We start from the raw sequence: 13,251 nt of genomic DNA, 5'->3' as shown, positions 1-13,251 counted from the left end.
AGAAAATGATATGGGAATGGTAAAGAAAATACATGAAATTCCAGCCCTGTTTGCCATATTTGAAATTCAGAAATCAGAGGTAGTCAAAGGAGTTTTATTATCCCAGCATCCCTAGAAACACCAGGGAGAACCTGCTGATTGTATATTATATATCCATACAAAATGCTTTGTCTCTGTTCTGTGATTTTCATCCAGATATCCCAGTGAACTTAGAAAGCAAAATACCATTTCTCTTGATTTATCAGAGAGGGAAACTGAGGCAGGGAGGTGAAAGGTTGACATAGTCCCATCGCAGGTCAGTGGCAGAGCTGGGAGCAGCAGCAGCAGCTCTTTGGGAGAAGGGCTTCCAACACCCAAACCTGTCTCCTAGTATTTGGCCAAACCATCAAAGCAGAACCCGTTTTCCAGGGAGTTTTCTTGTGGTCAGCATTTATGAGGAGCCATTTCATTGTGAAAGCGCTCTGCTGAACGTGGCTATGGAAAGAATCCAGATATTATCTTCAAAAAAAACCAAACCCAAAACCCAACAACAAACTAAACCCAAACTGTATGCCCTTTAGAGAAGAAGTCAAGAGATCCCCATAATAGAGCTACCGGTTGTACAAGTCATCTTTGCTGGCACTCTGGTTAATGCCTGCTCTTTCCTCCTGGACTCACCACATTTTCCATGAAAGAAAGAATGAAGGGACATGCAGGGATTATTTTAGGTTGCAGCAGCAGCAACCTGAGCTTGTTCAGACCTGGGTTAGCATTTTGGGCTTGGTCCCTGTTGCTGCAGAGAGCAGATGGCGGAGGTGTTGGTAAGCAAGGATGAAAGGCATGGGAAGCCAACCTTCTGCAGCTCAGGGCTTTTAAAACGGGTCCCGTAGGAGGTGACCGCTAGAACTGCAACTACAGCTTTCCACAGGGGGTTTCCCAAACATCAGCAAAATTTCTGCTTCTCTAAGTGAAGTCTGGCACGTTACAGTGCTTCATCGAGGAACAGCGAGAAAAAAGCTAGTCCGAGTGTAGGAGTGCCTGCGGATCTGCTTAATCGGTAGTCTTGTCTCCGAAATAGGAAGCAACCCAAGAAATAGCCAGTTTGTCCCAAAATTTATTATGCAGCTGTATGAATATGGCAAAAGGATGGAATCTCATGCATCTTTCAACTAGATGTTTACATGAGTTCACTTATGACTGCAAATGCATGACATTTTATAGGTGTTTACATTTCCCTGTGTATGATAGAAAGCTAAAATATCATGCATTGCCTAAAGATGGTACTACCATTTCAGCTTCGGTTAGAATAGGTTTTTTTTCTTATTTCTTTTGTGATTGTGTGCTGGTAGTGAAATACATGACATTTCAGATCTTTTGGTTGTGCACGGTAAAGGGAAGACGTGGCAAGCTGATGAAATATCATGTGTTTTTAACGCTGGCCAACAATAAGGTAACTGTGAAAACCAGACACAAACCTTCACCGTGGCTTGTCAGGAGGAGCGTCAGTTCTGGAAGTGGCAGCACCCAAATTGTGTCCCAAAAGAGGCATCTATTTAGGCGAGGAGGTTTAGCCGAGTAGTGTTTGGATCTGAGAGGGAGTGGATCCTTCGCAGTCGCTGTCTGCCAGTCCAGGAGGCACAGTACCGCCTCCCCCCAGGGCTGGAGGGGTGGGTGGGTGGGTGATGGCAGAATGCTGCCCCTCTTGGCAAAATCCTGCTTCCAAACCCAGCTCACACAACCCTCCAGATCCCCACCTGCCATCCTGCACCGGCTACAGCTCAGCCAGAAGCGAAAAGCACTACCACAAAGGAGTTTCTTTGTGCGGGCTCCATCGCGGGCACCTGGGTTGGACACCAAGGCATTGCTTGGTGGCCTTTTGGCAGTTGCTGAGACCTTTCCTACAGGCATGAGCTGCTTCTCCACGGTTCAGCGCCAACCAAACAGTGCTGATCCTCCACAGCATTGTATTTGTCCAAGCTCACATGCTTCCCACCATGCGCAAATACAAAACTCAGCCGGGAATGCCGCTGCCAGCTCATTCACAGTATTTAGTAGCAAATTTATTTGTTTGTTAGTGTAAATGAATCCACTTTTCAGTGTCAGGCTTACCTTGTCTAGCTTGTGACAACTGTAATAAATATTCATGGGGAGATTTTTCCTTTTTTTATTTTTAGTTTTTTTTTTTTTTAATAAAAAAGAGATAGAAAAGATTTAGCACCTATGGCAATTTAAAAGAAAGATGAAATAATTTGTAAGTGACAGCTGGCTTCTTAGTCAGTTTGAGGGCTGTGCAGTGAAAAAAAAAAATATATTTTTTTATTTCCTATGCTGAATACCTTTAATTCGCAGTCTGTTCTACTTGGTTTTGGGTTGCTATACAGAACTTTTCCTGCTCCTAATGCCAGCAGATACATATAAATTGCAGACCAGGTACACGATGGTCTTTAGAGGATGTTAATGTTTGTAGCTCTACTACAGCTAAGCCATACCAAGTTGTAGAAGATGTGATTTTGTTGTTTAACAGCTCTGGAACAAATAAATACAGGAATGCAAGTTTATTTACTGTGAATAGTTACTAAGAAGTGTTAGGAAGCTGGTGTAGAAGGGGCTGATCAGGCTAGGAAGCCAATAAACCTCAAATACAGCAGAAGAAGGCTTCTCACATCACTGCTGAAGCACTTCTTCAGCGACGAGTTGCAATGCTTTTCCTTTAATGACTCAGGATGCTTCCCATTTTAAAGCTGTTTATGTATGTAACTGTACTCTGATTTATGCCCATACAAATCTGCAGCACTTACACCACGCTCTGAAGACTTAATGATCTGGGGCAACCTCAAGTGACAGCACGCTTTGGGGTCCATATCCACTTCTGAAAAAGAAACAAAGTGGGAAATTTCTCCTCTCTTTTGCTTAGGCGTATTGGCTAGCCTGTGCCTGGCATTTCGGGAATAAAAGCCACTGAGAGGGTGTTAGGCAGCAGTGTTGAACAACCCGAAGGTAAGAGCTGGTAGAATTGGTGTATGTGTAAATTATACTCCATCTGCAGCTATGCATGTAGTAGCTGGTGGTACCAATCAGAGGGAAGGTCAAGCCTTAGAGTGAGAAACAGGCATTTACTCAAAACAGGCAGACTTTTAAGGGAATTTAGCAGCTAGACCAGGTCCCTGCTGATAAGTGCCAGCAGCATTTTTTCAGACTGTAAAGCCTGGGCAGTTTTCCCCATGGGATGCGTGTGTGGTGCTTTCCTGGAACAAATTCAACCTTTCTGCCTTGCTCAAAATCCTGCCCCTTCCCCCAGCTCATTAATCTCAGTCTTCAAAATGTCTGAGCTCATTCTCCTTAAAATTTGCAAAAATATTTCTCCACGGGAATGAGATAGACATTTTCAGCAAAGTAAAATCAGCCTCCAAATTTGGCAAAGTGGATGCAAATGCTGAGCAACCTTAGCAATGTTATCGATGGCCCTGTCTGCTTTGTATACAGTTTCTCCAGAAAACAACCGCCAAGTTGCAGATAACGAAGACATCAAGCATAGCTAAGGTTATCTAAATTAAGTACCACTGGTTTATTTTCTTTATGCAAATCACAACACCAAAGATGAAAACTGATATTAAGGTACTGCTGCTCCATGCAGTGCAAAGTGAAGAAGCACATATCCAATGTGTGTCATTAAGGGTATCGAAATCTGTACCGGGAATGCTTATGGATAAGGCAGGGGCTGTTCTTCGTGCCCTACATCACTTTGTAAAGTTTCAGGGTAAGTTCAGACACAGGCTTTCACGGTTTTGGGCTGGTATTTGGCTCCTGGATGTCATCACGCTGCTACACCCCTAAGCAATTTATCTCATTCAATTAAATCCTTTGAAGATGGACTAAAGTTTTCACTGATTCACTGCTTATTTAAGCAGAATTTCTTCTGCTGGTCAGGTTATTGGTAGAAAAAGAAAACAATGTCCTTGGTACAGTGATGTTTGCAGTCTCTGCTCTTTTCAGCTTGTTTCTTTTCCATCTGGAGTATTTTTGCTTTATGCAGTATTTCCAGCTGCCCGCTGACTGATGTTGTCAGCTTTGTGACAACAGTCTTGGCAAAATATTTGTAGACCAAACTCCCTGGAGTATTTGTTGCTCCAAGAAGGAGGTTAATGATGCTGCTATTGGAGCTCTGTGTCAAGAGTAAATATGGTTTGAACATATGGGTTTTTTTTTTGCAGTTAGGCTGTCCGTAAGTCCATCCAGGACAGTGTCCTCTCTCCAGGGGTGGTCGATAGTGGATGTGTAGGGAGGAAGAGCAGAATGAGACAGCGTAAGCATTTTTCCAATATCCTTTTGCATCTTGTGGCAAGCTGCTGTCTTAACCAGTGTCCTGATTCACCCAGCCTATAAGGTGTATTGGATAATGCAAGGATGAGCAAAGCTGCCTGTACTTTCAGGAAAACAACATGGATAGACCCGTGCTCATCCCAGCCACCTATATACAGTAAAACTATGCTGCCTGTCCCTAGCCCATGAGAAACTCGCCTCCTGTGAGAGAGCAGGTGAACCGAATGGCATTTATTTTTCCCGTGACAGCCTGTAGGATGGGTTTTGCTGTGTGACCTTCTGAAATCACCCCCAATACCCAGCTCCCCCCACTGCTGTTGAATGTCAGAGGCAGAAGCAGGCAGGGTTGTGGGGAGGTGCCAACAAGAACTGACTCTTTCTGATGATTTAATGGAGCATCTTTAAAATTTTGTTCCAACTGACATCCACAGAACACTTTGTGCTTCTGCACAGCCCATCATCCACGGGGCTTTTGCAGGCGGTCTTGTGTGTACAAAGCGTTGTCAGATAAAGCACCTAGTAGAAAGGCAATTTAAATGATCATTAATGCAGTGATTCAAAGCTAAATTGGTTCAGGTTACTCCATCACTGCTAAAGGTTTTTTTTTTTACTCCTCTGCTGTGATCAGTACCCAGGTTTTCCCTCTGTTCCTAAGAGTGCAGCTTTGAAAAGGGTGCTCTTTGCTGATCAGAAGTGAAGACTTCTCTACAAATATTGGAAATTTCAGTTTCAAATGTGGCTTTCATTGAGGTGAGGGGATTATGTCTTCTTTATTCCCCTTTATTTTTTTTTAAAAGGTGATTTACTAGTACAAATGTTTATTTTATGTACTTTTGCATTTAGAACTGCCTCACTGAGAGTTTCTTCTCAACATACCAAGTAGTAACAAAACCCTCATGGCACCGGCTCCGTTGTCTGTGTCAATGGCCTACAGGAGAGATGCATGCAGGATTTATAAATACTGTGCTGGAATTTGCACTAATTCTTGTAGGGCTTTTTAAGAACTTGACTTACCCAACCAGCGGACATAGCGTTCTAAATCATTGTATGTTTGCAGTCCTGCCAGCAGTGCAACCTGCGGGCAATCATTCAACCAAAAGAATGTGAAAACAGCTTCAGATACAACAAATACTGAGAATTTCATATACTAGTCTTTGGTGAAGTCCTGTGGATTTCTTACAAAGCAATCGGGTAAAACATTGCAACAGACTATGGAAAAAAATAGAGTTGCTAAAGCTAATTAAATATGTGAAATAAAAAACTCAGCTGGAACATATTTGCCCTAGCCTGGTATCCCAGATGGACGATAGGGCTCCAAATGAAATTCTGCTTTAGACTGAGCCATGTCCAGTCCCTGGGTCTGAACCCAGTCAAGCCTGAACATCGAAAATTCAGTGCTGCAATTTCCAAGTCGGATTTTTCCCGTCTTTATTTGTCACCAGAGCTGTGCAAGCCAGCGTGCTGCATTGTTTGGTGCAATGAGTTCCTTATGGTAATCAGACGACGAATTCTTAGCCCAGCCTGGAGCAGACTGACACGGCCCGGCTGTAATTTCTCCTCTCTCTTTCTTTTTATGGCTAAACTTCAGTGCAGCCATTCACTGTGGGATATTCCCTCACTCACTCTCTTCCCACTAAATTGACACTGCTAGAGCAACGCTAGAAGGAGCAGTTGGATTTTTCCTTAAAACAGTCCCCTTTTCTGTGCTGTTGATGCTGCATATCCATCTCAAGGGAAGAGACATGTCAAATGCTTCCTACCTTCCGACAGCAAGACTTCCCAGGAGTTTGACTCCTGGGCTGCATCACATTTCTCAGTGCTTCCTTGAGCTCTTTCAAGATGCACGAAGCATCTGCTCCGTGGACACTTTTGTTGGTGCTCCTCCAGCAGGTTTCCTCCCCACCGCTCTCCCACCATCCCAGCAACTAAACCAGCCCAGCCCAGCGGCGGGACTGCTGTAAAACAGCAGCCACTGGGACCAGTGTGTTGAAAACTTTGGTCTAATTAGTCCCACTTAATACATTTGTGCCACCTCTGAAGCAGTCTGCAGTGCTGCATCGATCTCCGGAGCTGATGCAGGGAGAAGCTGCTGTCATTATGATGCTCGCTCAAGCCTGACAAACTAATTGCCTTGCACTTGCTGACTGTTTTCCCTCCGACAGCCAGGTTGGGGGAGGATGGGCTGGTTTTAATTGTCTCTTGTCTTCATGGCAAGGTTAACTGTTCTAGCCTTTTCACGCAGCGGCGATGCTCCTGGCGCGGTATCTGAAATGGAACGGGGGAGGAGGAGGGCTGTGCGTGGGTTTGCAGAACACACCAAATAACCTTTAAACAAAGGTGCATGCAGATCCTTCAATGATGCGGAGAAGAGCACTGAGCAAAACCGACCCCCCTTGCTTGGATTATTAATATTCATTAATTTTCTGAGTACTATCTGCTTGTTGCCGTGGTTTTATGCTGTTTAAATGCTGGGGTTTCTTGTTCATTTTAACATGACTTCTGGATTTTGCAGTGTTTAATCATCCGTAGCGATGCTTCGTGGCCCAGGTGAAATGGGGGCCCATCAGGCAGGGCAGGTGGGAGAGGCTGTGTCTTCAGAGCAAGGATGGGTTTTGCCTTGATGTTATTCGTAGTGGTTTTGTTTGAGCAAAATACAAGCTCAAAAAGGAGGGGAATGATTGCCAAAGATCACACCCAGGCTGGAAGGCAAGACTGGGAATTAAATTCTCCATTCCCTGACCTGGGCCAGTATACTTTGTATTGCCTTCCACTTGCACCTGTGAAATAGGAACCACACACATACAAAAAAATCAAACTAGTCCCTGTCCTACAGTTTTCGTTCTTTGAATGAGATACAAATCGTAGGAGAAATCTTCAAAGGCAGCTTTAGAGATCATTAAAAAAAAAATGTTGGAAAAAAGAATGGGCGTGGAAAGAAACCTTTGATGGGGTTGGGTGCTTTTGTCTCTGGCTGAGCTCTGGGCAGATCTGCAGCTCCTCAGGGAACTCGCTGGGCTATGGAGTCCCTTTGCTCCATCACCAAGAGGGGGGTCTGCTCGGTGCCGGGGGGCTAGGATGGCAGACGAGGACACCTCTGGGAGTGGGAAACAGAGATGAAAAGCATGTTTAGGCCCTGTAAAGCAACCGAGGTGGATGCCCAGGGGTCTAGGTTCACCAGGATCTTCCACATTGGTTGGCCAGCTAGGGCTGGTTGGTAAGGGTGAAATGAAGTTCAGACTTGACCACTCCGAATGAGCATTTTTCCAGCCACCCTGGAGGGGAGCAGCTGGAAATGTCCCTGTGGTTTTTGTTTTTACCTCTATGTTTTGGCAACAGATGTGTGGGCTAGCAGAGCTGAGGAACCACAGATGAGGTGTGCCCAAGGAGCTGGAGTTCTTCATGTAACTTTGGCTTCATTGGTGCTGCCTTGAAATATTTTCACCGAAGATTATTTTCAGATACCTCTGAAAGCCACTTGCAGATGGGAAAATCTTACAGGCTCCCCCAGCTCTTACCTCTACGGGCAGTTTATTTTGAAAAACCTTTGTCATATTTAATTCTTGGAGGCGATATGGAATGTGATCCAAGGTTTGCATCTGCTTGGGCCAGCATTGCATTTCCCCCAAAAGCTTCTGCCTTGGCTTCTGGAAGGACTCTTAGAGCTTGAGAAGGGAAAAAGTCTGTTAAATGTCAGTACTTAGAGCATCCAAAACTTGTTACAGGAAAGAGGGCATTGACAAGTAGGTCTTTCCAGTGCTGGGAATGACACTCCTGCATCCTTAAACACTAGCACTGTGTCAGGCCACCACGCGTGCTTGTTGACAAGGTTGCTGGTTTTTGACCATAGCTTGTGATGCGTGTGCCTTACAGGAGCTGCACGGCCTTTGAGAGGAGTGAAACAGATGTGTTCAGAGTAAAAACCAATAACGTCGGACAAATAAGGAAAATAAGGTACCTGCACAACTTTACTACCACCATACCTGCTCCACGAGGTGCTAATTGAGTGACAGGCTGCAGAAGTTTTAGTGTTGCCATGTTTTATTCATTATTCATTAATATGCTCCTATCAAGGTGAAGTTAAGGGGTGGTTAAAGCTTGTTTACTGCCTATGATTTGAACTGAAGCATGAAATCACCTACAGTATTGCTTATAACTACCCATGCTCCCCACCAAGAATTGTATTTCTGTCACATGCAACCATGGAGGAAGATGTTTAGGACTGTTTTTATGTCCCGATAGAAGTAAATGGGGTTTGCTATCCTCTTCTGCTAAATTAACATAATGTAAACGATAGTAATTATGTTTAACCACCATCTGACTGACCCATATAAAATCAAAATTTATTAAGTAGTACAAAGAAAGCTGGGAAAATGGGAAGAGGTAGATAAAACAAAGTAAGAAGAGAAAAGAGCAGGAGGGATACAGGGTGGGAGGAGAGCCACTTATGTTTTAGGTCTGCAGTGCAAGGTGAACGAACGCCTATGTTGAATGAGTGTGCAGGTGTGTGTATATGTTTCTGTGCACCCCCTGGCTGTAAGACCCCACATATGCACCTGTGGTATCTGTCCACAGATATATATGTATGTGTGTGTATATATATATATATATATATATTTAAGGTTGGTATTTTCACAATACCCTGTAAAACTATGAAACACTTTGGATAGACAGGTATAACAGGCATTTTGTGTATAGTTGCCCTAGCCTTGCCTAATATAAAATATTCCATAAAATTACAACACTAGCAGCTGGTCTTTATCAAAACATCAAATCCAGGGTTGTTCTTCCTCTAGGATTGAGCACGACAACACTGGACTGAACGCAGGCTGGTTCCTTGACCGTGTGATCGTGACTGACATGAACAGACCTCACCTCCGGTTTTACTTCCCCTGCAACAACTGGCTGAGCAAGGAGGACGGGGACGGACTGTACGTCAGAGACCTCATCGGCAGCCTGGATCCCATGGATGTGCCCAAAAGTAAGGGTTTTCCCAACAAGCTTGGCTGTCTGGTACCTTGCCAGAAAGGACCGGGCTGCTTGCGGATGACTTCAGCCATATAAAAAGTAATCTTGCAGTCTAAGCTAATTTGAGTTTTCTTTATAGTCAGTGGAGAGAGAAATAGGAAGATGCAAGATGCCTCCAGAGGGTAATTCATTCTGCCAAGGTTAGACCTGACATCTTAGGGTGGGATAAAATCACTGTCTGGAGAAGTTTTTCTTGTTGGTTGAATACTGAAGGGTCCATGATGACTACATTAAATGAGATTAAATGGCTATATGTAGATGAGAGCCATCCCTCCCCAGAAGATGTAGCTGGCATTATTTAGTGCTATCGGAAGACGCGGTGTGGTTGCCATCCTGTGTATAAAGTTAAGCATTTCCAGCCTCTGGTGATGACCTGCAGGAAACTTCCATACACCAGCCAACCCTCCTACTGTAATCCTATGCTGGTTTACTGTACGCGTAATGTATCTATATTGAACTGGTGCCTATTTTTCAGAGTGGTTTTAAGCTAATGATGTTGAAACGAAGCCAGGACAGCTTGCAAACCAGACATGTGCTCCCAAATTGATATCAGCGTGTAGGCCTGCGGTGATGTATAGTGCACGTAACGTGAGTGGGAAGACGATCGAGATGTGAAAGTGGAGCCAGCAAAGCAGCCTCAGGTGGTATGTCGGCAGTTTATCTGCAAGTGCTAATGAGGAAAGAGAGCTGCGTTTTCCTGATGACCTCAGCAATGCGCTGCTCTGTTCTGGGGTTCTGGGAGCTTAATTTGGGGTGTTGAAAGTGAAGTACGCCGGCTGCGAGCCACAGCTCTGTGGGGAAGGAGAGCTGTAGTTTGGTGCAAAAAAGTGGAAACCTGTGTTTTTGCTAGTATCACATCTTTTGGGGAATAAGTAGTAGGTTTCTTTCATTAATATTGAGGTGACAACTTGGGAGTGTTTTTTTGTTAAAACCCATTTATTGCCAGCCTTAATACAGTACTTTGAGCATTGATAAATGCTCTAGAAGGGCAAAGTATTGTTATTTTTATTGAGATTCTGTTTGAAGTTAACAGTGAAACAACACACCATGACACTGTTTGCCCCTGAATTATTAAATCATTTTGCCCTATTAAGATACAACCTCCTAAAACAGTTTCAGTATGTTGAAGATCCAAGTATTAAAGGATACTGCATGTGAGTTAGCATGCACAAATAATATCCATTGACAAGAAATGTATGTGGGAGCATTTTATAAATGCAGACCTCTCCAGGGTGGCTGCTGTAGGGGAATGAGATAACGTCTGGAGATGCTCTGCCAAAACCCCACCCAGTTACTGCTGGGGCTGTGTGTCCCAAAGTCCTTTGCTGTTCTTTTCTCCATTCAGTTTGTGAAATGGAAGAGTTAAAGACACTGGAGGGGCAGGAGGGGTCTGGAGAAGGTAGTGGATAAGCCAGAGCAATACACAATTAACAAGAGGTTCTCTTGAAGAGAAAGTCAACCATTCAATCTTAATAGATCTTTAAATGACACAACAGTTCATCTGAGGTTTTTTATTGCTCCTGCCTGGGAGAGCTGATTCCAATGAGAGCATGTGATTTCCTCCACCTGCCTCTCAGCAGGAAAGGATTTGTTGGCTGAACTCTCAGCTGGTAAAAATCAGCACATCTCCTATGAAACTGCTGGAGCAACTTTGCATTTCACCAGCTGAAAAGCCAGTCCCGAGAGCTTGTTCTTCTGCAGAAGGGGGTTTTTGGGTTCCAGGTCAACTGCTCACTATGTCCTCGGTCCAGGACAAACACAAATAAAATTGTTTTCTGCCTTAAGAGTATAAAGGAAGAGATTTAAGCAGGCATTTGTCAGAAATGCATCTGTTCTCATTGCCTTTATCAGATATAAAAGCCTGCTTTCGAGTGGCGTGGGCTGGATGCTCTGCCGACATCCGTATAAATTCAGGGAGCTGGGCTGAGGCCAGAGGCGCGGGTGAAGGGTTGGATGCCTTCCAGGTGGCAGGTCTGAATCTGTAAGAGGAGAGGGTTAGCTCAGCCATCTCAGGTTGCAGTTCCCCTTGAACCATAATTAATGAAAGATAAACATTCCCAGGCTGCTGAGGTGAACTGTCAACTGCAAATGTAAATTTATCTGAATTCATTTGGCTCCCTCTGGATCCATAAAGGTCTAAAAAGAGGTGGTTGTATGATTTCTTTGTACATATGAGTCATTTGCCCTAAAGTTGGTTGGTTTTTGCTTGGGTTTTGGATCACACCCCCCACCCCCCACCCCCCAGTTCAAATGGATTAAACAGTGGTGTTTACTCTTTGAGTATTAATATTTTCTAGGCTACTAGACAAATGAATAATTATGTGGTTTGGTGATTTTAATGTGCCTGTAAAGAAAGAATAGCTACTCCCTCTTAAGTCTGTGTTCCCATTAGCAGCATTCAGTGCCGTACTCTTCTCCTTTTTTGTCACATTTCTTCAGTCACTGTTCCCCTTTTTTCTTTTACTTCTTTGTAAACCATCCCAGCAATTTTGTTACAGACTTTGGTCTCATGCTTTGCTTTCCTGCTCCATTTGCTGCCACAGTCTGGTATTTTTTGGAGGTAAGCAAACAAATCTCCATTGGCACTCTGCTGCAACATCTTCAGCTTTTGATCTTCTCCTGGAGAACTTTCTCATCTTTGTCATGAGGACTTACTTTCCTCTCTTGAACTGGAGGTCCCTGCTAGGATGTACATCTTCTCTGTGATATCTGTGGGATGTTGACTGGAGAAAACCGATTTTTTTGGTCATATTTTGGCTTTGTTGAAGCTCTGTAGAGCCATTTGAAGCATATTTGAAGGGGATTGTTGGTGCTTGGACCAAAACCTACCAAGCTATGCGGAGACTCAACCTCTGAGGAGCACAGAAACCCTGCAGCGCTGTGAGCTTTGGAGAGGTTAATTTAAAGGCAAAAAAAAGAGGCATTATTAAAAAATGCAGAAAAGGGCATGTTCCAAAAAATAGTCAACATATAATTCAAAAATTGGACACACACAAAACAAAAGTAGAGTCATTTCATGATCCAATAGAGTACCAAGGGTGGCAGGAGCACCTGGTGATTGCAGATCCCTGCGTGATTGCATTTACTTGTCTGAACAAAACGTCTCCTGTCCGGTTCCCTGTTGAATGCCACACGTTCCTCAAGGAGAACAGGTTACATTTTAAAGTGTTCCTGCTTGAATGATCCTCTATTCCCTGGATTCAAATCCACCGCATCATATGCCCATGGCCCTTTGACAGTGATAGTGCCACAGATTCTTATTTACCCAGCAGCTGCTATTGGCGGCCTGGATTAGTTTACATTACAGGTATTAATTACAAGGAAGGGCTATTGTTCGGCCTTATGCTGCTTCACTTGACTTTATGAAGCCTTAGGATTGTATGACTGTGGCTGAGCCTTTATACAACGAACCAGCTCAAAACTACTGTCAGGTGTTGGTTTTCCTTTGAGTGTTGTGGGTTTTGGATCACTCCGAGGGTGTCTGATGTCCTGCACAAGCAGTGGCGGAGGGGAGCCTTCATAATGGCTTGTAGCTGCGCTAAGGAGAACTACTGACCCAACGGAGATGCAAAAGCAAATGGAATTCAGGAGCCAGTTTGATATCTGCAGGCTGGTCATGAATCACTCGTGCCCCTCTGTGGACAGACCCTTATGTCTCCCACCCCATGGTGGCTTTCGTTAGGCTGGACTTCACTCATCTGTCTCTGGTGGTCTGCAGCCCCAGAGCTGCTCTGCATCCACTGTGGGTGGGACACCCTGGTCTTTCCTCATCCCTGTGTGTTATGGGTGCAGCTTTTACCAGCCAGCTGGAAAGCATTGAGTCCTGAGATTTGGTCTCTGGTGGATTGAGGAGTGTCTCACATGTGATACTGGAATAGTTTTGCAAGGCTACATTTTGTCTAACTCATAAAAGAAGCTGAGGTTTGG

At 44.2% G+C, this 13,251-nt stretch overlaps 1 protein-coding gene across 1 annotated transcript in view; it reads left to right on the top strand.

Annotated features, from left to right (window-relative positions):
• The first annotated feature begins 7,870 nt into the window (after positions 1–7,870).
• The window catches only part of LOC119141004 (lipoxygenase homology domain-containing protein 1-like), a 33,069-nt gene continuing 27,688 nt past the window's right edge, over positions 7,871–13,251 (top strand). Inside the window, exons 1-3 of the mRNA XM_037372660.1 lie at positions 7,871–7,887; positions 8,170–8,250; positions 9,093–9,277. Coding sequence (XP_037228557.1) covers positions 7,871–7,887; positions 8,170–8,250; positions 9,093–9,277 — 283 coding nt within the window. The remainder of the gene's footprint in view (positions 7,888–8,169; positions 8,251–9,092; positions 9,278–13,251) is intronic.

The sequence above is a fragment of the Falco rusticolus genome, chromosome Z (genome assembly GCF_015220075.1).
Source record: "Falco rusticolus isolate bFalRus1 chromosome Z, bFalRus1.pri, whole genome shotgun sequence".
In the NCBI taxonomy this organism is placed as follows: Eukaryota; Metazoa; Chordata; class Aves; order Falconiformes; family Falconidae; genus Falco; species Falco rusticolus.
Note: the sequence above shows the minus strand (reverse complement) of the source record. Positions and strands in the feature narration are given on the sequence as shown.